Source organism: Nothobranchius furzeri, chromosome 16 (genome assembly GCF_043380555.1).
Source record: "Nothobranchius furzeri strain GRZ-AD chromosome 16, NfurGRZ-RIMD1, whole genome shotgun sequence".
Classification (NCBI taxonomy): domain Eukaryota; kingdom Metazoa; phylum Chordata; class Actinopteri; order Cyprinodontiformes; family Nothobranchiidae; genus Nothobranchius; species Nothobranchius furzeri.
Window position 1 is genome coordinate 23,310,485 of NC_091756.1, and position 26,776 is coordinate 23,337,260.

The 26,776-nt window shown below is 43.5% G+C and overlaps 1 protein-coding gene across 15 annotated transcripts in view; it reads right to left on the reverse strand.

Annotated features, from left to right (window-relative positions):
- The window catches only part of cacna1g (calcium channel, voltage-dependent, T type, alpha 1G subunit), a 452,092-nt gene that overhangs the window by 288,711 nt on the left and 136,605 nt on the right, over window positions 1-26,776 (reverse strand). For all 15 annotated transcript variants that reach the window (XM_054748980.2, XM_054748983.2, XM_054748979.2 and 12 more), the window contains exon 3: window positions 22,540-22,651. In XM_054748980.2, coding sequence (XP_054604955.2) covers window positions 22,540-22,651 — 112 coding nt within the window. The remainder of the gene's footprint in view (window positions 1-22,539; window positions 22,652-26,776) is intronic.

Below are 26,776 nucleotides of genomic sequence, written 5' to 3' on the forward strand. Positions count from 1 at the left end.
GGCCAAACAATAATAATAGCGTTACCTTTCCGTGTTAACACAAACCAATTCTGAGTGAACTTATAAAACGGCACCTGGAGCCAGACAGCTGATTCCATTCATCGGTATTCCTTCCCCTCATTACCACCTGTCTGGCTGTAGCTCTGCAGCATCATTATCAGGCTAGACCGAAGACAAAAACTAGGGCAAAAAAGACCAGAACCTGCTTCCTCAACACATGAAAATCAATAACAAATGAAAAAAAGCAGAGGTGGAGGAATTGGAAATGAGAGGTGGTGGGGAGAGGATAAAGTTTAAGGGAAAAATACCAAAAATCTGGAAGGAGATAAAGGCAGAAGACACCCACAGACAGATGAGTCATCCTCACATGAACAGAGAAGTGTATAAATATATCAAATCCTGTTAGCTTAAGTAGAAACTAGCCATCCACTGCTCTGTGATCATGTGTTTACAACTCCATAATCTCCCCCTGTTGCAGCTTTGGATGCTTTTGTAGCCTGTTGGGAATAAAAACATCCAATAGACTCAACATGGCTCATGCTACACGCTGTCACAGACTTAAACACTTGCCGTTCATCACTCCAGGTGCTAATGAGTTAGTTTTACATACCACTCATTAACTCCACGGGGACAGAGATGCCTCAGAGCACGCCGTTTAATAACACATGAGCCCGGTAGATACGGTTACTTTAGTTTGTGCCACTGCTGACCGCCACGTCCTTCATGTCATTCAGTATTATAACTAAGGCTAAAACATTTAATGTGTTGTCATGGTAACTAGTCATCTTACCACAACAGATGTTTTATCGCGTTGATGCTTTTTTAATCACTTTTGTGGAGAAAGTCAGTTGAACACACGCGTGTGCCCTGGGTCGCAGCAGGGCTGACACCTTCATCACTGTTGGTCAGGATTAACTGCATCCTGCGTTTTAACCAATGGGGTTTTTCAGGGCGGGGCTAAGACACACGAACGTTCCTGATTTTGTACGTGGATGTTTTTGTGTTAAACCTCTTCCAGGCAGCAGAGCTAACAAAGTCATCTGAAACCACCATCAAGTGGACTTTCCCTGTCACTAAAGTACTTTGGATTTAAAATCTCACCTAAATGAAAACGTACCATTAATGTCCGTTAGTCAACGCCCTAAGCAAGCAGAAGAGGTCTCGACTGGGTATGCGTGATGCAATATTTGGGGAAAAGGTAGAAAAACTAAAATAAGAAAAGCTCATGGATCCATGACAAAGTGGATGTGCTGCAGGGTAATTAATACTGCAGGGGATGTCAGTCTGAGGAGCCCCAGGAGTATGTTACACACACACACATATATGGAAGTACTTGTTGCATATATGTGTACTGTTGCACGCAGTTTTGGAACATGCTGTACAGTTGGAGGTATAGAACCGTTTCTACAACATTCTAGACAGAAGTTCCTGATAATGAAGTTTATGAGAACATAAGAAACATGAAATATCAAGTTACAGTACATTTATGACTGAAAACACTAGTTCGTATACAACATAACGGTAGTATTTAGTATGCACGGGATGATAAAGAACACACACACACTCAGTCACACACACTCGCACACACACTGTGTCTCTAAATAAGACTGGGATTTCAAATTCATTTGAGCCAACAGGACATGCTAGCCCGTGGCTTTCTTGCTGGAGGGAACTGGTGGGGTGGAACATGGTCACACGAATAGGAAAGTGATTCTGAGAAGCTGGTATCAGACATCAGCGGAGCGTGAAACACGTTGCATGAACCCACAGAGCACAGATCCGATTTGCTGTTGTTCATCAGTCACAAACTAAGATGGTAGAAAGGCTCGGGTGTGTTTTCTACGAGGATGTGTTCTCTCCATATGAACCAATGCGCGCGCGCGCGCACACACACACACACACACACACACACACACACACACACACGCATGAAGCAAACTACTGTTCATACACATTCATCAACTCTGCTAAAGCTCTCTGTTTTCTTTTCTAAACTTGCAGGCACGTTCACCCGAGTTTAAATTCGTTTTGTTGAATTAAAACAACAACGTAAAACCTCCGTGTAGCGTCTTTCTGTCTAATTATCTGATGTTATGGTCGTACATGCGCTGTGCGCCGGAGACCTGCATGTGGCTGCTGCGCCGCGGCTTGTATTTGAGTGCGGCGTGTGTGTGTGTAGAAAACCTTTTTTTTTTTTTGTTGGTGCGCTCTATAGTCCAGAAATTACGGTATATTTATTCATTTGTTTTCTGAGCAGCTTATCCCAGTGCCATGGGGAGCTGGCACCCACCTCCAGCAGACTTCAGACGAGAGGCGGGGGACAACCTGGACGGGTCTCCGGTCCATTACAGGGACACACAGATACAAACAACCAGTCACACACCTACTCACGCCTGGGGACAATTGCCAGTGAACCATACATGCACGGTCTTGATCAGTACCAGGAAAGCAGAAAACCTGAAGAAAACCCATGCATGCATGTGGAGAACATGCTAACTCCACACAGTAGGGCCAGAGCTGGGATTTGAACCTGCAGCATTTTGACATGAGGCAACAGTGCTACCAGCTGTACCGCCATGCAGCTCACTGATCATGTCTGAAGAATGTAAACTCCATTTCTCCAGTGGGTTAATTAGTATTAATTTATAACTTTCATAAAGAGACAGTTTAAAACGCAAACATTCTACTTTCAAACACTTAGAAATGTCTCTCTGCATGTTGAGGAGATTATTTGTGACTTACTGCTGTTCTCTGAAGCCTTTATCTTCTGTAGGGGGTCTAACTTCCTACATATTTGTTACAGACAGACCCGCTGTTGCTGCAGCCGGATTTGGAAAAGCCCTGACTTCCTGAGCACCAGACGGGCCCGTAAAGGCTCACCAGGCGCAGGTTGTTTACATCAGAGACTGTAAAAGTTCCAGACAGTAAACCACCTATACGCCGGATTGCTCACTGTAACATAAAGTGCAATTAGCTAAACCCTAAAGATAACATACACATGTACATGTTTTAGCTCCCATCCATAGAGGCTCTATTAGGACAAGAAGCACTTTTACAGCACAGATCCCACAACGCCGTGCTTTCCCTTTCATGTGACAGAGCCACAAGAGTTGGCGGATGCATTTATGGTGTGTTATTGTTAGTTTAATGAGCAGAAACATTGAGAACAGACTTCTGCTGCTCGCAGAAAAAATGTGAAGACAAACATTTGCCAAATTAAGTTTCAACTATTCAACATGTTTTATATGCCGACTCTTTCTGTGCTGGTGAGGCAGGAGCAGAAGTGCCTTCTCAGCTTTGTGTCTTCCTTCTTTCTTCTTATCCGCACATCTATTCTCGTCTCTTCACTCTAACATCTGGATGGGGTTCTTGATGCACTCTTTGTGAGCTACTGGCAATTTTCTTCCTCCTCTTCCTTCTCCTGCTGTCTACCGCTGACTTCCATCTCTCTCATCTTCCTCTTATCTTGTTTCTCTCCCTGTCTCCTTCCTTCTCGTGGGGGAAGTCGTATCGCTCCCCCATTACTGTGATTAAGCCTCCAACAGTAGCTCAATGAGATCTTGGCTCAGTCTGCAGATGATGTTCATACATGGACACAATCCTCTGAGAATGACACGAGTTTGCTGCTTGAGTGTTTTTAGGCCTTTTCCTCACATGTTTCCATGGTTACCGAAGTAGAATTAGGATCCTTTCATAGGTTCCAAAGGCTTTTAATGACAATTCCATTCAGTTTGTCTGATTGTCAATATCTTCAGTGTTGGTCCTGCTTCTGTAGTTCATTCTTCATCATCAGTGCTTTGTGGGTTTGTGATTGTCCACCTGTCTCTGGAGGGGGGGCCATAAATTCTCAGTGGGATTAAGGTCTGTGACCCAACATGTTGATGTTTGGTTCCTGATCCACTTAGTTCTGACTTTATCCTTCTGGCCTGATGCTCCATCATACTGGAGAAGACAGTATTCATCACCAAACTGTTGTTAGATGGTTGGAGGAGTGCCTCTGGGAAGATGTTTAGGTACCATTCCTTATTCATGGCTGTTCTGAGACGTAACTATGGTGTAGTCCGCTTGCTGGCTCACAAGCACCAGTGAATCTTCAGACTGTTCATATTTGAGTCTTTATCTAAACTTTGAGGCACAATATCATCTTTTCACGACGAGGAAACAGTCCATTTAACGAAGCACAACAGACTGAACTACATAGACCATGATCCTTTGCTCCGGCCGGTTCACCAATGGGAGTGTGCCCAGCTCTAGCAGCAAGGACAAACAAACGTGGAGGCAACAGATCGTAGCACGGAGGACAGTAATATAGACATCGTCTGATGTGGAAGCATTTCAGATTCATTACATCAAGAAACAAAAACGCAGAAAAGGGGACGGACAAATAACGGACACTGCTGGTGTAAAGTCCTGTACACACTCAGCAAATATGAGCAACAGAAGTTACTTAATGACCCACAACTCCAAAAAGTTTCAAGAAAGTATAAAAGTCCAGACGGGTCGTAAATCTGTGCATGAAGCATTTGCACCAGTGCTGCTCAAAGACAACGTAGCTTGTTTTAGCTGTTAACTCACCAGGGTCGCATTTTTTTAAACGTGTGTTGCGTTGTTGTTACCTGAATTTGTCACTTTAGCAGTGGGCTGTTGAAAATGTCATAACAACAACAACGCTACTGACAAATGCTGCACCCACAATGACTGGTCAGAGCATTTTGAGTGGTGAGTCTTGTTATCATTGTGAGCATAGTGACAATAACGTGAGCCCCGTAACAATATCGGAATAGATATCATATAGTGATCTTCATATCAGGACATCATGGGATCTAGTTATGGTTACACACATCCAGTGTTACCAACGTGTCCTTACACCCACCATGCTCTCACATAGCCAAGTAACCAGAATAAACACACGTGTCAGCCGTGTGCGCTAGGCATAACTGATGTCATGTTATTGAAGCAGGAGCTTACATTACAACACACACCCTCTTGTTTCCTTCAAAGTGCTGCCTGTACTTTCTCAGAGCACTAAATCAGTAATGCTGAGTGCCCTTTAAACACTCATAAACGACAAAACCTCAAGTGTCAGAGCAGTTATCAGGTACAGTATGGCACTTATGTGCATGCCGCAGCATCTCCTGAGGAATAATCAAAATCAGAACAGTCCCTTTGTGAGAAAAAAAAAACTCAACATGTGTTATTGCATGTGCATGCTGACCGTGGTTGGTAAACGATCAGCAGAGGCTTGTCTAACCGCAGGTATTGACAGAATGAACCCTAACGAGGGATTAAGGTCTTTTTCAGACTGTTTGGAGATTTGGCTCTCATCTTTATCTTTCTAAACATGCATTTAGAAATGTGCCATTAACCCTAAAGAGCAGGGGTCTCATTTATCAAACATTGCGTAGAATCCTTACTAAAACAGTACTTAAGCTCAGCAAAACGATGTACTTAATTTGCGATCTATCAAACACGGAGTACGCACAGCTGCACGCAATCTCTGCTTCATAAATCGGGGACTAATGAGAATGTTTCTCAGCTACATTTTAGTCACATCCCGCCCTCACCACACCCACTTACTGCCATAAATAGTCAATGCAAAGTGCCTTGTGGATCTCATGTATATACATAAGCCGGCTGTTGCAGCGCTCCACTGTTAACAATGGCAACCACGGAACAAGGAAGCGCAATTTCACAGAAGCAGAAATTGAGATTAAAAAGTAAACAAATATTTAGCAATGGATGCAGAACAAATTGAAGAATGCATCATGGAAAAAGTCAGAGAATGTAAACATTTATTCACCCGCGACTGAAGGAGAACAAATTACAGAGCAACCGTGGACGGAAACGACGGGAAACGTGGGTTTACAGGTGGCGACCGCATGAAGAGGTGGAGGAGAAGGAAGGACAAATGAGTCCGTGCTATAAAGTCTCTGAAATTTAAAAACACGTTATAAACTACACTATTGCGGACCTGATACATGAGTGTTATTGTGGCAGGACACCACAGAACAGCGCTACGCCCTCTGTTGTTCTGGCGGGAAATTGCTTTGCAACGCTCTGCTGCCAGAGAAAAAGTTCAAATGTGAAAACCTTTCCTACACTCAGTGTGCGTCTCTCCGTTGCGGCGCTCACAGAAAAGTATAAGACAGGCTTCAGACAATTGACCGGCTGTATGCGAATGTAAAAATGCATACACCTCCGGCCCCCTCCCACCGCTCTGATCACAATCTCATTCACCTGATCCCCAAATACATCCCCGTGATTAGGAAGCCTCCTCAGAAAAAAAGTTATTGTGAAAGTGTGGACTGAGGAGCAACAGAAAGGCTGAGGGACTGTTTCCAAACCACAGACTGGGAGACACCCTGCACTGCTCATGGAGATGACCTTGACAGCCTGACCCACTGTGGTACTGGATGATAATTTCTGTGAAGAAAACACCTTCCCAACACGAAGGGTGAGTTGTTTCTCAAATAATAAACCCTGGTCGACTCCTGAGCTGAAATCCCTGCTGAACAAAAAAGAAAAAAAAGCTTTTATGGCTGGAGATGAAGAGGAGCAGAGACGGGTCCAGAATCAAATATGAGATCAGACGGGCTAAAGTCATCTACAGGAAGAAGCTGGAGAAACAGCTAGGGCAGAACATTGCTCGAGAAGCATGGAGAGGCCTCATGAACATCACAATTGACTCCCAATCTGTTGTTCCATTTCCCAAAACATCCCATCCTGGGGAACCAGACCACTACAGACCAGTCGCCTTGACCTCCCATCTGATGAAGTCCATGGAGACACTCATCCTCACCCATCTACATTCAGTTGTGAGCCCAGAAATAGACCCACTGCAATTTGCATGTAAACCAAACATGGGGGTAGAGGACGAGGTCATCTTCCTACAGCACCAGGCGCGGACTCACCTCGAGATGCAAAAGAGCAATGTGAGAATCATGTTCTTCGACTTCTCAAGTGCCTTCAATGCCATCCAGCCATGTCGGCTGCAGCAGAATATGAGGGGTGCAGGAGTGGAACAACATCTGACTGCATGGACCATCAACTACCTCACCAACAGGCCACAGTACGTGAGGCTGCACAACTGTACATCTGTGGTGGTTGTTTGCAGTACTGGAGCTTCACAGGGTACGGTGCTCTCACCCTTTCTCTTCACCTTCTACACCTTGCACTTCACCTACAACACAGCAGCTGTCACCTCCAGAAGTTCTCTGATGACTCAGCCATTGTCGGCTGCGTGTCTGAGGGGAATGACCTGGAGTACAGGTCAGTCATCTTGGACTTTGTGGAATGGTGTGAGCATAACCACCTTCACTTGAACTTCACTTGTAAGTCAAAGGAAATGGTGATTGACTTCCAGAGAAAATCTCCTCCTCACTCGCCAGTAAACATCCAGGGTGCAAACATTGAGGTGGTGGATACCTTTAAGTACCTCGGTGTTCACCTCAACAGTAAACTGAACTGGTCCAACAACACAGATGCTCTGTATAAGAAGGGCCAAAGCCGCCTCCACCTCCTGAGGAGGCTGAGGTCCTTCGGAATTAATTCTCAGCTGCTAAAATCCATTTATCACTCTGTAGTTAGCTCTCTTACCACTCTGCTGTGGTCTGTTGGGGTGCAGGCAGCTCTGACCGATACAATAAGAGACTGAATGAGCTAGTTCACAAAGCTAGCTCGGTTCTGAGCTGCCCACTGGATTCAGTTGAGGAGACTCGTAAAAGGAGGGTGCTGGGGAAGATGACCACCTTATTGGCTGATTGAGACATCCCAGATGTAAAACAGAGCGCTACCGTAGGTCATTCATCCCCTCTGCAGTAAGAATGTATAACTCCTCAGTTTAAGTTGTACAGGCATTATCCTGGTACACAATAACACCAATGCAATACTCAGTATCCTCAATAACTGTGCAATACCTAATGTATATTAGTAGCCTGTGTCCCTTATGTTACGTGGTTCCGGAAACTAAAGTTTTGTATTTTTGTTTGTTTTTAGTGGTTGATTGGTGCAATAATAGCTTATTGCCTTTGATTGTTTACCTGGAATACTGTTAGTTTCTTTCTATTTCCTTTTCTTTAAGTTTATGTGCTCCTGTAGCAAGTGAATTTCCCAACTATGGCATTAATAAAGTCTATTCTATTCTATCATGATCTAGTTCAAAGGCTACACTGCCCTTGATATACGCAGGGATTCCCAAAGTGTGGTGCGCGCACACCTGGGGGTGCGCGAGCTGCCGCTAGGGGGTGCGCGAGGTGAAAAGTGTAATGGCTGCGGAGCTCAGAGAAGTCTGTCATGTGTCACCATTAGCGTAGAAACTCATTTGTGGGTGGGCCAAAGAAAAAGTAAGTGGGCACAATACATGTAATTGAAAACACGTATATTGTTGCGCGCATGCGCGTCCTCCACATGTGCCCTAGCTTCATAATAACAATGCGCCGAGCTTCAGCACTCTGGCCTGCGCACGCCGATATGTTCCGTCGCGCGTGTGCGTGTCCTCCCCATGTGCCCTAGCTTCATAATAATAATGCGCCGAGCTTCAGCACTCTGGCCTGAGCACGCCGATATGTTCCGTATTTGATCATTTTTTAACGGTGTTGGAGGAATCTGAAGGTGGTGAGTCATTCTGGCAGATTGTAATTAACACCTGTCTCATGCAGGTGTTCTGACATTGTAAACCTCACACACAGAACATTGTGGATGTAACAAAATAACAAGAAATGATTCCCATTCAGGCTATTGACAGCGCGCTGAAGATCTGAAGTTCAGAGCACGTCTGTCAGTCAGACGCATTCCGGCTGAACCACGGCTCACGTGTGCACAAGTGAGCACATCTGGGCTGGGCAGAAGTCATTTTACAAGATTGGTTTAAATAGCGCGAGACGCGGTGAGTTGAGCGGCTGTGCCGCGCGCGCGTGCGCGCACACACACACACACACAGATTTAATAAGCGCGCACGCTGCTTTAACTCCGGTGCGCCGTCAGACTGAAGGCAGAAATGAACGCTGCCTCCACCATGATAAAAACTTTTAAGAGGTTATTTTTCATTCAAGGTCAAATTAAGATATTAGCTTCTGGGTTGAGTCGGGTCCGCTCCAGCCAGTGACTCCTCATGAACCTGACCACATCTCATGTTACTGCAGCATTTGTCATTCCAGTCCGCGTGGCAGCGGATCACAGATTCAGCCACACCATAAAACAGCAATAAGTCGGTCTGAGGTAAAAGTGAACATCATGGCTATATCTTTTCCCCTATAGACATTTGATTACGCACAAGTAGGTGATCAGCTCAGGTTTACGCAGAGCAGAAGGAAGGAGAGCGCTCTGGCCGCACAGGTTAAACGTTCCTACTTTAAGAAAACTGTTGAATTGCATTGTTTATGTGCTACCTGGGCACTCTAAATATTTATTTAAAATGAAATCAAAGGAAATTGTAATGGTATCGAATGTTTATTAATTACTATTTAAAAATATGAAAGTGATGGGGAATTTTTTTAACCCTGTCTGTTTAGCTTGACATCTGATATATATATATGGTCGGGACATAGAAGGGGGTGCGCGGCTAAATAAGTTTGGGAACCACTGCTCTATAGCCTAACAACTTAACCCTGATGTTCTTTATGCTGCTCTGGGCTATTATCAGTTCATTTCTTTTCCCTTGGATCAGCAGATACACATGGAGGTGTTTTCTTCTTATTTGTTTAACAACAGCACTTATCATGTCCTTTCATGGAAAACGCTTGCAACAAACTTTGGATTAATGCTTCACTAGCAGCTGCCAGCAATGAGAGCATATCCAATGCTCTCCTGGAGAGATTTTTTTTTACGGCAAGGTTGTAATTGGATTCACAACCCTTTTTTGGAATTCAGTCTTTGTGAAAATAAAATATGAGTTACTTCAAATGAGTTGGAGTTAGAAAGAGATTTAATGATGGATCTGTTAGACATGCTAGGAAACAAAATCCTTGTTCTTCAGTTGGGTCTCCTGTAATATGTGGAGTGCCACAAGGCCCCACTTTTAGTCCCATTCACTTCCCTTGAGTGGGCAAAATAAAACAAGACAAATGTAGCATTAAGTAACTCATGACTGCTTTCTTAAAATTTGATGGAAAATATCTCGATTTTGGTTTTATTATGTCTGTCAGAGCTCCTCCTCATGAGTTTGGGCTTCTCTGCCAAACCATATTTAAGCTAACAAGCAGCATTAACGATGTTGCTACAACCTAGCAAGAAAATAGCCTGTAGCAACAATGTACCTTCAGGTGCCTACAGTTTAAATATGTTGTCTATGTAATCAGTCATTTTTATTTGCTTTCCAACCCAATTGACTTAAATGTAAGCAGTTTAAATAAATACAATTAGTTTTAATAAACTGAGATTAATTTTAAATGGTACTAAGAAGGTCCGCTTAAACAAGATTTTGCTAATCTCAGGTTGATGCTAATCTTAGATTAAAATAAACATTTTCCAGTCCAAATTTTAAAAATGCTGAGCTGGATTTTACTTGAACTAGTGGCTGTTGGCATTTCTTAAGGCTGATTCATGCATCACCGTCTGCGTCAGCGCGGAGACACGCAACACCATTATCCGTCCTTGCGTAGGGCCCCAGCAGGCATGCAAGTACGTATGGAGTCGAGCCCACTTTTTTAAACATCCGTCGAACGAGACGGAGAACGCAACATTGTGATTGGTCAGGACACCGCTGTTGTCTACACCGCTGCCATTGCGCCCTCAAAAACATAAAGAGAGTCGAGGATAACTAGCAGCAGACACGGAGAAGCTTGAAGAATACCTCGTGAAAAAAAACTCTAAAATATGAACATTTAATTCCCCCGTGACTGGAGGAGTGAAAAGATGCGCAGCAAGCGTTTTATTTGTGGACGGAAATGACAGGAAACGTGGGTTTAGAGGTGGCGAGCGCATGAAGAGGTGGGAGAATGAGAGACAAATATGTCTGTGTTAAAAAGTCTCTTATATACAAAAACACAATATAAACACACTATCTTGGACCGATACATGACAGGATACCACAGAACAGTGCTACGCCCTCTGTTGTCCTGCCGGGGAATTGCTTTGCAACACTCCCGAGGAGACGGAGAAGTATGAGGGCTAAACTTTTCTGTCAATCCGTGCGTGTCTGTCCCTTGCGGAGCTGATGGAGAAGCATGAACCAGGCTTAACTCTGGTAATTTAGAGCAACATTTCAGCCTTTAGAGCACAATAACACTTGATGGATGTGTTTCCAATTAAAAGGGTGTTTAGCTACAAAGTTGAACATCCAGCTTTTCAGAGAATTTGTTCTAGTCTAGCACCTTCCCTGCTGGAATTCTCTTTGAATAAATGTGTCACATACACATTAATGCATAAACATAAACAAACCCTAGACTGCATTCCTTTGGACTGTAGTGTGTGGAAGATCCTCTGTCAGAAATCTGAGAAAAAGGAACAGATGGATTCATAGAGGACAAATATCAATCCAAAAATCAAGGCGAGCTGATGGAGGTTCTTCCCAAGCAAAGATGGTGAAAGATATGAAGCTTAAAGCAACACTAAGCAGTTTTTTTTTATTTCAACCAATTTCTTTAAAAGTGGGGTTCAGTGATTGTGTGGGTAGAAACTTTACCAGCTTCACGCGGGACAGCACTCAGACCAGAAACAGCACTTAACGGTTTTGTGGAGTGAGTAGGTGTCCTAGGGACAATCTTCAACCCTAACCCTACTTAACGACTGTTAGCTATTTTCTTTTCTGGCAATTAAGACTAGCAGTTAGCTTTTGTAGTTTGCCAACTGTCAGTAAAAATCACAAGAAGAAAAAAAGAAGTTTGCTCTTATTGTTAGCATCATGGTGGAGCATGAAAATAAAAGTCAGAGAATTATGACTTTGAAGATAAAGCAAAGAGCTAAAACACAGCCTACACTCATTTGAGGAAACTGAAGGGTTAAGATTGCAAGGACCCCTCGGAGTGAAAGTACTGGCCAGGCCAGATTTAGCTTTCAAGGTGAACATACCAAATATATAAATATTACATGGTAATAAACCATTACTTTGCCCAGCTACTAAGGTGTAGTAGTGCACTAGTGAGGTGAGTCACCAGAGTGCAGGTTTTGAGCTTTGCAGTAGCGGAGCCTGCCGGGCATGAATGAAAGACAGAAAGTACCAAAGAATATGAGCAGACATGAACAATAGTGTGTTAGTTGTATTATTATTATTATTATTATTATTATTATTATTATTATTATTATTATTATTATTTTGGTGGTGCCACTTTGAGAATGTTCCTGTGGGCGTCTGCAGGATGCAGCCACCTGGAACAAATCAACAATCAGCGCTCTCCATCCTCAAGAGTCCCCAGTATGCTGAGAGTCCATATAAATAGTGTAATATAGGTAAAGACTGGATCTTTTTTTCAGGCTCCCCTGGTTGTGTAAGTTGAGGGCTTCCAGGGGAGCCCATCACCCTTTCAGGGGAGCCGGGCTCCCTTTAGCTCCCATAATTAAAATCCCCTGGAGACAAGGGGTTCCTTTTTTCTAGACTGTGCATCCTCTCATGACCACTCTGGTTCGTGCTGAATGCTACTGACCATCCCCTGAGCCGTTAGGGCAGACAGGACAAATGACATATGGACTATTTCGAGCCGAAACAGGTGATATCAATTCTGGCAAAACTATTCTTTGCAACCTTTCCCAAAAGAATAATCTTAGCCAGTATGTATGCTAATTTTGCCTGTCACAAGTCTAAATGCCATTATCATTGAGGTCAGGTGCTTACACACACACACATGCGCGCGCACACACAAAGACAGGCAGGCGGGCGGGCGGACAGCCACATGGTGAAGATGGCGTACGCCTCATGTGGTGAGGACAATTGGGCAGACTTCCTTTATTCTGCCATGCATCGGAGATCCACTCCTCACAGGAGGAGGGAGAATTATATTGTGAGCTCAATCACCAGCGTTCACCGCAGCCTTGCACATAAACACCCATGCTCTGACCAATGTTTCGTGAGGAAGCACATGTGGCGGACATGGACGTATATGAGTTTCATTCAGGCTCTCTGAGCTCCTGCATGAGTTTGGTTCAACACCCTCTGCCTCTGGTCTATGTGTGTGTACATCTCTCTGTAATCCCATTCTACAATTGTGTTGGCAACAATTGTGTTAGCTTTCTGCTGACATCACATTGTGCTGTCGCTGAAGCGGAGTTAAGAGAGTGCGCCATACTGCTCAGACGAGATGACTTCCTTTGAAATGTGTCCTTCTGGTTTGGGGAAAAGAGAAAGACATTGGTCCACATAAAACTGCAACTTCTATAGCAAACGTTTGGCATTACTTTGAAAGGGCTCCATTGAAAAAAACGTTGCTTTTGTTTCACTCTTTCACCCTGATGTGATGTCTTCAGCATCAAAAACTTTATCCAAGGTCGGTTTGCCAAAACGGATTACAGGGAGGATCACAGCACTGACAAACAAGCACTAATGCTATTTTCTGTTTGTTTCTTGGCATCAGTGCTTGTAAAGGTTAGAAAGGCTGCAATAAAGTGTGTTTTCTGCTAAGCTCAGGGTTGATGGTGTAATTCCTGGCTCCAGATGTTTAATCGAGAATTCCTGTGCATGAAGCAGTTATTACAATGGGATTCGTACTTACTGACCTGAATGTAATCAACATTAAATTATGGGATGTTAAAATGCAAAAAAAAAATTTAATCTTGCCCCAAATTCAAATCTCAACATTAATTGGTCCTACATACCATACATACCAGTGAAAGACAGACACAAACGCACACTCAGCAGCAAAGGCTTTTGGGAAATAAAGATTGAGTCTCAGATTAATGATTGTTGCACAAAAACAATCTGCAAAACTGTAAAATACTCTTGAAGTGTGTGCAGAAAAGAAAGTGTGGCTGTCACGCATGAAGAGTTTTGCGTCTCTACAGAGTTTTATAAAGCAGGTGAGACTATAAAAAAATTGTCTCCAGTTTAGATATTAAAGGAACTTTAAGGAAGTTTAACGACTCATACATGAATAGGAATTCAGTTTCTTCTTCATTCCCCTGCAATGCTCTGGTCCTGTAGAATGATCCCTGGCATTTGTGTGTGATTGCCTCTGCTGGGGATGAATTTAGGGGTGCTTCAGCATCCCCAAAACAGGCCAGAAACGCCCATGATACCAACATGTTCTCACACCAGAAGCGCCTAAAACTGAAGAAGGGTGACCAAGTGTTTGTCTGCGACGTGTTGGGAGGCGATGAGCTGTGCCAGAGCATCGCTTTCTGACACTTGCTGTGAAAAGGAGGTTTCACCGACACTTAACCTCTAACCTCTAGCGATTTAACCTTCCCCTCACCCCCATCCTAACCAGGCACGCAGATAGGGTGGGGGACGGGGGGGATATGTCCCCCCAGATTCAGATCGACCCCGATCTGGTCCATGTGGCAGGGGTGAGTAGTGAGCACCACCTCACCCCTGCCACATGGACCCAAGGGATAAACCATCAATCCTGCTCAATGGTCAACTTTCCTTGCGGGGTCACCCATTAGGACAGTGGGAGGGTTAGAGGAATATTTTGAAATGCATTATATTAAATGTCTAATCATTTGGTGCTCTTATGGTACCAGATTTGTGGCACAGGAACCACATTCAGTGTAAATGGTCCAGAAGCCACATGGATACCGGATTGCTTCCATTCTGAAGTCGGTGTGAAAGAGGCTGTACTCAGGAGAAAACAAAAAAAAAAATTCTACCATTGGCGCTTTGGTAATGTCTCAACCAAGTGATGAACAAAGCCTCATTTTTAAAGCAGTTTGTGGAAAAACAATGTTCACCCTATGATCCAAAACTGATCAAGCAGTTACCCTCCTGGTGGCGGATCCGGCCCGTAACCACATCTGTTGGGCCCACCTCAGCCCATGTGCCAGAATATGCCCATAGGACATGCCCAATGTCTTGTGGTTTATCAAAATACAACTATACAAAAGGTTCTGTCTTGATCTTTAAAGAGACAATGTTTTCTCCAGCACAGTAATCGCATTGTCCTGTCATAAACCTTCAACCTGCTAATGAGGTCTGTACAATCTACTCTAATATTGAAATGTTGTCATAAAAATGCTCCTAATAAAACTTATTTCCTTCCCATCCCGATGAGTTAAACAGGCCACCAATAAACTATTGAAGTTACTTTCAGCAACACATTAAATGCTTTTTCTAGATTATGTTACTAAAGGAAAGTTTTGTGCATTCAACAAGATATTGAAAAGGGAGGTATGCAAAGTCTCACAAAGGTGGAAGTAAGAGGAAGAGTCTGTTCTCAGCTGCATGAGGGGGAGCACAGATGGAGCATAACATGAAGCATGTAGGTCGCGTCCTTTTACCATCTCTGAAGATGACGAGAAGATTGAAACAGAGGAAGCAAAGAATTAATAACGATGCATTTAACCTCTTGGCTGTGGGTTCAGCCGGGCTTCACAGAAGAGAGCCTCCAAATTAAATCACATCTCATCTCTTCTTCTGGCTCTTGGAGAGTACAGACGCTTTTTCCCTTCTCTCCTCCCTATCTTGTCCCCAAGGCTCTTTGTCTGTCTTTGGGTGTACAGAGCTTCTACATTTTTTCTGGAAACTGGAAATGATTAAAAATGGATTTGGTCAGCTGGTCACTCAACGCGATTGACAAAATTTTCTCAACGATGAGAACGGGAGAAGGGGCTCCCGGGTGCCCGTCTGGGCCAGATCCAGTTGGGCACATCATGGACTCCTGGAAACAGTGGAACCTGATTTGCCTCTCTCAGCTGTCTGTAGAGGATTCTGAAGACGTCTGGATATTCGTGGTGTTGGTGTCAGGTCTCCTGCACTTTGGCCTTGGAGTGTCATGGTCTGTGTCTGCATCTTTCTCATGTGTCTCCTTGTGTTCTCCATCCCTCTCTAGGTTCTCTTTATGGGTCTCCTAGCATCCTCATGGGTCCTTGTCTGCATCTTCCTCATGTGTCCCCTGATCTGCAGCCCCTCTAGGTTTTCCCCCTCCCCGGGTATCCCCCCAGGTCCGTTGCTCCCGTGGTCTCCCTTAGTCACACCTCTGTAGTTTTTCTTTCTGTAGTTTTTTCCTAAAGGTTCAGCTTTTCATTTATTAGTCTCTTTTTCGTGTATTTCTTTCTCCACAGTTTTTTAGCTCTCCTCAGATCATTGGTTGTTTATCTTAATCTTCATGTCTAGAGTTTTTTTTTTTACTCTTGGGTCCCCTCCTCAGCTCACTTTCCTGTCACTGATTATTTAATTGTTTTCACTAGGTTTCTCTCCCCACACACCTGCAGCTCATCTCCCTCTCATCCTGCCCCAGTGTATTTAACCCTGTCTGCGTCTCAATGTGTTGTTGGCTCATTGTGTTTTGTGTCAGCCTCGTCTCGTACCCCTCTCTAGCTTTAAGAATCTCTAGGTATCTTGTGTTTTTGGATTCTCTAGGTTTACTTATTAGGATTTTGGATTTTGTTTTTGGCGCCCTGCATTCTCTGGATTTACTCCTTATTAAAGGATTTTTACGTTTTTTCCACCTTCTGCCTCGTTATCTGGTTCTGCATCTTGGGTCCTAACCTCTCTCCAAAACCACCTCGTGACATGGAGGTTACCTGACTTACCGGAAAATTAACGAGCTGTCGAGGAATATTGGCGCTCTCCCCGAGCTCAGGGATGGATTTCACCATGCTGTGAATTCATAGACTCACAAAATTGTCGAGATGAGTCGTACGCTTGGAACTTTGCCTGAGATTCATGCGTTGGCACAGAAGATGGATGTGATCAAGGAGCAAGTGGACGAATCAGCACGGATTGGGATGGATTAATTTACGCAATTATTGGGATATTGAGAGGTTAAGGACCAGTGGAACTTTAAGACAGAGAAGAAATTATCTCTGTCTGGTCCCAAAATAATTTCTTATCCGAATCTGGTGCCCTTGAGCCTGTGAGGCTGAAAGGAACACTCCCCCTAAGAAGAAATGTGGAATGCTGCCATCGCCATGGCAACTTTGTCCCCCTATCCCGGCCTGGGCGGGACTGCGAGCTGTGAAGGCCGCTGAATCGTTCCAGGAGTCACTGTGCTCTGTAAACCCAATGACCTCTCACCCCTTTCCAGACTGAGGTGAAGAGCGCTGCTTATCTCGTTTGCTGCTGATGTGTGGAGAGTCCCAAAACCCTACCTCCCCACCTAGTGGACACTTATGTGTAATGTCTGAAGTCTGTTGCATGTCTGTCTGGTATGTTTTTTTTTTGTTTTTTGGTTTTTGTTTTTTTTTTGCATAGCAAAGCTGCCCTCCCTGTGGAGGGTAACTCTGAAGTGCCTTTTTTTCCCTCCACCTGATCCAATCCTCATGTAACCCTCTGATCTCTATTAAGGTAGTGCGACTTGGGTTGCGAATGACCACAGTCGCCAATTCCTGTCATTTGTCTTTGCCTATGTATGTCTGTTCTCTGAATTGTGTGTACTGAAACTCTAATTTCCCTCTGGGATTAATAAAGTATCTTTGAATTTGAATTGAATGTCCTGGATCTTGGGCTGCCCTGGCAGCAACAGACTCAGAACCTCTCCAGCTCTGATTTTCATCTCTTCAGCATTCAACCCCATTCTGTAAATTTTACATAACCTTCTCTTCTCCATGTCTTCAGAGGAGTCCTCTCACCTTGTCCAATTGCATCCACATTCGTTCTGTCATTTCTTCTTTTACTTCCTTTTCTGCCTGCTAATGTTTTATTCTACTTATCACACCATGGCGCTTTACAACACAATCAGTCATTCACCCATCCACACGATGGTGGGGATGAGCTATGATGTAGCCATAGCTGCCCTGGTGCGCACAGATGGAAGCAAGCCTGGTAAACACTGGTGCCGCCGGTCCCTCTGACCACTACCAGCAGGCAAGGTGGTTAAGCAGTGTTTCCCCTAGGAATTTTTCCAGCTGGGGTGGGGGGTGGGGGGGGGGGGTGGCTTGGGGAGAAATTATGACACGTCTCTAAATAAAGTAAAATGTTCTAGTGCAGAGAGGAGACAACCCAGAGAAGCACTGATTTGATCTCATTTCAGAGAATAATAGAACAGGTTAGATGCACCTAATAAATAAAATGACTAACAAACTCAGGAATCTGTTTCTTTGCTTCATTGTTCTGGTGCTGAAAACATCACTAATGCGGATCGAAGTAGATGCACAGATAAATGTACCTCTTCTTTATTATTTGGAAACTACATTTACTGCAGCTGGCAGAGGCAGAGATTTTTTCTATTGATACACTAATTTACAGAATCATTTTAAATTGTAATAGGGGAAGACTGCAGGAGGGAGCGGTAAAATACAGGGGGTCCCTAGCAAAAACAAGAAACTTTACGAGTCTGATTAAACCCACTGGTTTTCCATCAGGCAGTCACGGGGCAGCTCCAACGACCCAGTGGCTGTGCTGGGTCAGTTATCGAGCTCAGTCCGGCTCGGCAGAGGGTGAACGAGCCGAGGCGACGTCGTGCTCTGCTTAACCCCCAGAGACCCACGGTTGTAAAATTACAACATCAGATTTAAGACTACAAAAATAAAACTTCCCCATTTTTTTTCTTTTTAAAACCACATTTACATTGCTAATAGGTCCTATTGTTCAGTTCTGCAACACTATTGGCTGTTAAAATGTGTAAATAGGCCCGTTTATCTGGCCTCCTAGAACAACATGTGAAAGGTTAAAAAAAGATTTTGCAGTTGTTTTCTAAATTTGGGTATCTGGGGGTTAAGAAGAGGTGTTATTTTCCCGCTTCAGAAGAAGCGTCCAACGTGTTTTTACGCTTTCTCTGAGACATGTCACGTCGCTAAGTTGTTAGTGCCGCACGCTAACACGTTAATAGTGCAGCGTAGCCTGCTGGAGGTTTTAAGGACTCAGATGAAACACCCGACCTCTCAGGCTGCTCACACATCGATCTTAAATTGTCGCTGTTGCGCTCACGCCGTAATAAAGTATTAGATGCGGTTAAAGTCAGACACGTAAAACTAAATAAATGTTACATGAATAAGTGATGCTTAGCCTGGTGGTGGGAGGAAAACCTGGCCTAGTAAGCCCTGGAGGAAACCCTAAGATCATCAACACTCGTTTATCTTAATGCCATTGAAACATGTAAACCACAAAGCATTATATCCACTTCTACCTTTCTAATTTTAAACTCAGTAGCTTATGCTGAAACGTCACCTTTCCCTGCCGGCTGTGATCACAAGCGACAACATAGTAGTTCCCGCTGCTTCTTCGGGAAACTGCGCAAAAATAAATAAATAAATAAAACTTGGGATCTCGTAGGCGTGGCGGTGGGATTTCAGCCATGGCGGCCCGCCACGGCTACGTCTATGTAAGGGAAACCCTGTTAAGTGTCTTGCTCAAGGGCACAAGAGCAGCATTCCCTGGTGGGAGCTGGGATAGAACCTGAAATATTCTGATTGCTGGACAACTGGCCCTACCTCTTGAGCTACTGCTGTCCATGATGCACATGAATGTGTGGCTGAGTTTTGGAACCAAGCTAATTCAAGATGGCCACCACAGCTAACTAACCCTATCAAGCAGAAACATGGCTATGACTCATCCGAATGTCTGTGAGAGCCATCAGCACTGATGATAGACTGTGATGTAGCCACACTTTATCTTAAATAACTGACTAAAGTGGCTAAAACCACCAATACTCAAGATTAAAGCTACGTTGGGCAGTCTGCAAAAAGCTAGCATAAAATGTTTGTCTTGTCAGTCTTACCAAAGGTCTAACATAGTATAGCTACAAATGTATTATGGAGACAGAAAAAAAAGAAAAGCAGTGATTCTCTCGCCATTGTCTAAAAACCTCAGCCATATAGAATGGCTCAGTCCGGAACCAGCTATTGGACCACCCGGTTGTCTGCCTCATGGAACCACTACACTTCCCTGGGTCCTCCACTCCTTATACACTTGTGTACTTAGCAACAAAACACCACTGGTGTGAGAGGTTCTACACTCAATATTAATCGAGAAGGAGAAAGAGCCGGCTGCTACCACTTCAACTTTAGGACAAACTAGCAGATCCCAAAGAGGAAACCACCATTTTAAGTCAGGGACAACAAAAGACGTTCTGCTGTGTTCTCTGGAATGCTGCTGTTGTGTCCTTGGGCGAGACAACCTGTCTTGCCTGCTGGAGGTGGTCGGAGGAACCGGTGCCTACATCGTAGCTCATCCACACCAGTGTGTGAATGTGTGTGCGAATGACTGATTGTGTTGTGAAGTGCCTTGAGGGGTTGTAGAACCCTAAGAGGCGCTATCCAAATGCAGGCTGTTTATTGAGATTCTGACACTCTTGGATTTTCCTCTGCAATTTGGACCTTCTAGTTCCACTAGTTCATATTTCTTCTACATTTTCTTCTTCGTCAATGACTTGAAAAAAGAAGAAAGATGCATCCCTACAATTTAGATGAAACTGGACTAAACTATCCTCTTTAAATTGCAGCACATACGCAAATAGTTTAACAATCAATTTGACTCTTCAGAAGAACCTACAGAGTGAGGCTGATATTATCTCCGGGGATAGATTTCTCATTTCAGGATGAAACTGCTCATTCAGTGAGTTAGTGGACAAGAAAATATAGCTCAGTCTATTTGAAACCACTTAGCAAGCACACCATCCCCTCGTCAGATATCTCAGATCTATTCTGCCACGCCTCGCTGATTTCATCCTTCATCTGATATAAAAAAAACCTTTATTTTCTGTGTGTTTTACAAGAAAAAAAGCTTTTTCTTCCCAATATGCTGGGTGAAAGGAAGTCAGTAAATTAACATCAGCACCTCCACACAATGTTTCAATCTCAGGTATTGCAAAAGAGAAGGACCGGAAATGCTAGAAAACACTGTGCAGGAGCGTTACTGTTACTGGTTTGTTTACTGATGGCTTTCATCCCTCGTGTATTTTTACTTTCCATCAAATGTGGCATGAAATGTTTCAAATCTATAAAATTTTGGCGAATTATGTCTCTGAGACATCCAAAAGACCTTCGATTGGTTTTACTACAGTACTTTTAAATAAAGATCAATTCATATAAACCAGTGGTGTCCAACCCTGGTCCTAGAGATCTATATCCAGCATGTTTTAGTTGTTTCCCTGCTCCAACACACCTGATTCAATGGTTCAATCACCAGTTCATCATGTCGCCAAGCTCTGCAGAAGATTGTTAATCACCTATTGGTTAATGTAAGCTGGATAGGGCCCTTGAGGACCAGGATTGGATACAATGGAGAACGCTTCTACCATATCCTTCATTAAACCAGTAAACATCAACAGATGAACCACACACTGATGCGGCATGTCATGAAGAAGAGCAGCTAACTCAAGTTATTGTGTTCCACTCTAAACCAGCGGCTGCTAATGCTTCAAAACAGGCAGTCGGACCTCTTATGACTGAGTTCACCATTTAGAAAATAAGGCAGTAAGAGTGTTGCTTTAAAACTTTAATCAGGCCGAAGCAAATAATCCGAATCACCCGAATACCCCCAATTTGTAGAAAAAAAAAAGCCTAGTGCCTAGTGGTGTTATGCGTGATAGACGGCAGCGGGGCTCTTACTAAAAGCTGTAAATGACTGGCATTGTGGGAAATGTCGGGTCAGGCTTGAAAAGGCTCAATTTGTGCCGCAGCGTTGGAAATCAAGAGTGCCTATCACAGGTCTGAACAGGCAGCTGAGAGTTGGTCTCCAAGTGGAGAGGATGGTGCTGCATAAAGGTGTGTGTGTATGTGTGTGTGTGGGGGGGGGGGGGGAGGGGGGGTGACACACACACAGAGGGCACTCACAGCTGCATAGAAAAAAAAAACATTTTTCTTCAAGCAGAGGTTGTTCAGACCTTAGGAGGATGTTTTCCGTGGAAATGTCATGAACATGTATTTTACCTATTATCAAAAGCCCTCCCACCTGACTGGTCAAATGTAATTCTGTCATCTTAGAACCTTTTGTCTCGGCTGTTGCTGGGATGAGGCTGCAGCAGCAGCCCTGTCCTCCATCCAGCTGCTACTGCCAGCTCCTTAAGTGGGACATATGTAATCCCTCTGTGTCCTCGGGTGGCCTCTGTTCTCTTCCCAGGAGGATTTTCCCCAAACACCTTCCATGGCTTAAGTCCACCTTAAACACATGACTGAACCACATCAGCCTCCTCCTCACGCTACCTCCAAGGCTAAGCCCAGGACAGAGGACACTCATGTTGGCCACCTGTACTCACAGTCTTGTTATGTTAGAAAAAAACTTGTCTGGCTGAAAATTTGAAAATGTTCTAATTTCCAGCAACGCAAACATGTTTTAAACATGTTCAAACACTTTTTTTTTGTTTGTTGAGCTTTGTTTTTTTAGCAACTACAGCCCAAAGACATTGTAGCTTAAACAGTCCACACCCCCTGGTTCACCCCGAGGGTCAGCTGTAAACCCAAGCTGTGAGAGATTCATAAAACCGAGTTGGATGTTCTGGTCACAGCTGATATTTGTTAAGTTTTTATGACTTCCATCAAATGCCAGTTTTAAAGACCAGAAACATTTCATCTTACCTGCAGAATCTTGCACCGCTCCGAGTCACAGTTGATATCCTCGCAGGGATGAAACATGCCCAGAGTCACACAGTTCAGCAGGATCACCAACATGGATGCTCGTTCGAACCACGTGCAGAGGAAGAGTTAAGGAAGACACCACAGGAAGGCAACGACAAGCAAACAAAAGGTACATCCCCTCAGTGACCTCATCATCCCAGCCTCACCTAACAGTAATGGCACTCTGTCCAATTTACTGTCAGATCCTGCACTCGAGAAGGAAATGAGAAAGGGAACCTCACGTGTGGATATCTTAAGATGCATGCACACACATTCTCGTCTAGCATTAATTGTGAAGACATTCATTGACTTCCATTCATTTTAGTGACTTGATTGTGCCTAACCCTAACCAGTCTACTCCTAACCCTACCCTCAGCTGAAACCTAATCCACACCATACATCTAAAACTAGTGAGTAGATCTCTGTATTATTGTACCAAAGTGAGGACCAGCTAAATGTCCTCAGTTTGCAGGTAGCTTGTCATTGTCCTCTTTTTGACGTATAGACAAGTACACACACACACACACACATAATAAATAAATAATTTTAGTATCAAGATAGCAGTGATGGGAGTTAACGATTTCACCTTTATTTAAAATTTATGCTCCATCTCCAGGTGGTAGAGACTAGGGATGTCGAAACCAGCACTGAAACCGTATCGGTTTAGAAAAAAGCGGTATTGTTATATCCCTTGTAGAGACCTTTAGTCTAAAAGTGCTACGCAGTGACCGTTCTGAATTAAAGTGGATCTCAGTGAACTTGCACAAATATCAAAAGGACTTTATTCTTTCACAAGAGGCTGAGCTTCAGCACCAAACTCTGGATGGGTACTGAATATTAGATGAGTCTAGAAGGAACCTCAGCAGCACCAGCTGGCTAGTGACAACACGATGTGAAGGGCAGAATGTCGCACATGGACAGGCCCACGGAACGTTCTGTCAGTCCAAGGGGACGCAATTCAAACAGATCAGTCAGTGCGGCAAAAAGAGATAATTAAACAGGATTTAAAAGAAATATTCACAGGGGCCAAGTTTCAGAACGCTGGCATTGAAAGATGACACAGTGGTAGATGCCTGCAGTGGTTGACAGGAGGGGGGGGGGGGTTGGCGGTTGTTAAAAATACAGTGCTGCATTATTCATCAGTGTGAAACACTTCAAACTACCAGTGTTCATGAGGTAAAAGTGTGTCAGGAGTTCAACTAAACTTTATTGTATCATTAAACCAATCAGACTCCAGGCATGACAAACACATTAAAGGAGCAATGTGTTCCCACGACAGTGTGACTGAGCTCAGGTGACACGAGTTACACAAGGAACGTTTCTGTGCAGCAGAAATGAGAAAAGCAAGCTGCACTCTTAAAACAGCTTTACAGATCGGTGTTTGTAAAAGTGAATTGGCCTGAGAACAGAGCGGTTTACACCCGGAGTTCAACTTTTATAGCAAACCCAAAAGAGCCCAAACACATGCCCCCTGCTGAGTGCAGGACAGATACAGAGCTGCAGCAACATTTCTGCACTCACCAAGCTACAGGGAAGATATTTCATTTGCAACTAAATTCTGAAACAATTGTGAGCTTTAACAAAGTTTTAAAGTGCTAAAGTAAAAAGGAAAATAAATGATCACGATTATTTTGTGAGTGCCTGTTGGTTGAAAAAAGAAATCTTTTTTTTTTTTTACAAAATAAATATTTTATATAACCCTTTAGGCCCTAGGCCTTTTTTCTTTGGGCCCTGGCGCCTCCCAACTGGGGGCCTTTGGAGTTTAATGTCCTAAGTGTCAGTGATTGTTTGCATTACCCGAGCACAGCTGCAGCTCTAATCAACTGTTTAGATTGTAAACAAAGCAATTTTTGGTTTTTGATACATTAAGATAAAATAATGCTTAAACTTTATTTTAGAAGAGCTGCCCTGTGTGAAAGTGCTGATAGGATGGAGGTTGTGAGTTCACATTCCATTTAGGAAATTGTAGCATCATGAATGGCCTCTAATTTGTGACAAAGGTCACATTTTCCCAGCTGGGCCAAGCTGGCTCGAGTTGTAACTTTGCCCCACAGATTAGCCGCCAGGAGCCGTGATGTCTGCTGAAACAACATCTTTATCTGCTGGATGAAGGACACTTCAAGATTTCAAAATAATAATTTCAATAAACTCTTTGACTTTATTACGGTTTATTACAATCCTCATATTAATCATCTGGTTCAGTATAAATGTATTTTAATTACTGAAATGACTTATTATGCTTTGGGTATAATAATAATTATAGTTGATGAGCCGTAATGTGTGTTCAGTAAACCAGAAGGTCATCTTGCACGTTTAACCACCTCACGCAGAGGTTATCCAGGGTAAAATTAAACCATCTCACATGTCTTTATTCATGACAACAAGCTTTCTGATGCTGAGAGGGCATGTTCTGAGGTTTTGTTAAAACCAAATCTCAGCAGCTGTAAGTTCAGTTCTTGAACTATACCAGGAGACGAGGGACGGCGGCCCAAGTCTCTACTAATCATTCTGTCACGCCGATAATCTTGCTTCGAATAAACGCAACTGTAACCAGCTGACGTAAAACTCCTTCAGAGTTGAGCCGGACGCTCGACACCGTGTACCTGCAACATCTCTGGACCAGAGAGTCGGTTCCACTCGAGTCTTCTCTACCAGACCGAGTACCCCTGAGGCTGACTACATCCTCCTTGACCTCCGGATCCATACAGAGGGTCGCCTTGCTGGATGAGGTAGCACACAGATGGTGTCTGATGCTGTTTTCTAAAAAACCAACTGAGTTACCTGCCAAACAACTTTCCACCCATAACGCTTCTCTCGTTGAAAGAAACCTTCTGAGATTCATCCACGCATCCAAAAACCTCGCATTTCATTTTAGTTTCCATTCAGTGACAGGTTTGCTTTTAAAAACAAGTTTTCATATCAAAGCTGTTAAAAAACTTTCATTTCAAATTGCCATTTTTAAAAGTGTTAGTAATAAATTCTTAACTTTTAAAAACTGACTCTTCTCTGAAATGAAACACAGAATGGTGTATATTTTTCGTTATTGAATAAGCAAAGATTCCTTTACACTTCTGATTCAATAAATAAACTTTTGCTATTAAATTTAATTATCTTAAATTAAACATTAATCTTTGGATTAAAAATAGACCAAGCTCATTGGCATATGAACTTCTATCAAATATATAATATCCTAGATATTTATATATGATAGAAGCTTCATTTGTTAACTTGTTTGGATCTTTTCTCAGGATCTAACCAAACTGATAGCAAACAGTGTTAAATCCTAGTATGTAGTTAACCATGCTACAAAATGTAGTCAACTGCTGTATTTATTCCATGGGTCCTCAACTAAATTTGTTCAAGTTTTATTTTTCCAGCAGACACCAGTGAAGGTCAGATGCTCTTCTAAAATTAAGCTCAAATATCATTGTATCTTAATTCATTACAATTTAAAATGGCCTTGTTTCCCATCTGGGCTGTTTGATTGTGGTTTTAGTTGTGTTTGGTGTTGATGGGTTCAACAGACTGTCTGCATGGTGTTCAGTAAACAACCTCCAACTGAACACCACAAAACCCAAATAACTTATCTTGGATTTCAGAAAGGGCAGAACTGAAACGGCCCCACTTTACAGTCATGGGGACTGAGTGGAGAGGGTACTCCATGAGGTGTCTGAGCACGCAGATCTCATGATCTCTCCTGGACTGCAAATACCACGGCGGAAGTAAAAAAAAAAAAAAAAAAAAAAAGGCCCAGCAGCGTCTCCACTTTCTGGGAGTGCTAAGGTGGAATGACCTAGAGGACAGGCTGCTGGTCACATTCTAAGGAGCCACCATAGATTGCATCCTAGCGTACGGCATCACAACATGGTAATCAGAATGCTATACTGCAGACAGGAAAGTACTGCAGAGGGTCATCAACACAGCCCAGAAGATCACAGGCTGCTCTCTGTCAAGCCTGGAGGACATTGCCAACTCTCGCTACCTCAGTAGAGCAGGCAATGTCATCAACGACTATTCTCACCCCAATAACCATCTGTTTGACCTGCTACCAAGCTTGCAAGCAAATGTCTGGAGACATTCCACACAAGACCCAATCTGGTGTGACTAGCAGTCTGTCCATAAGCCACACGTCCGGATCGAATCCGCTCTGCATTCGGTGTGAAAGAGGGGTGGTCAGTATCAGCAGAGGGGAGGCCCA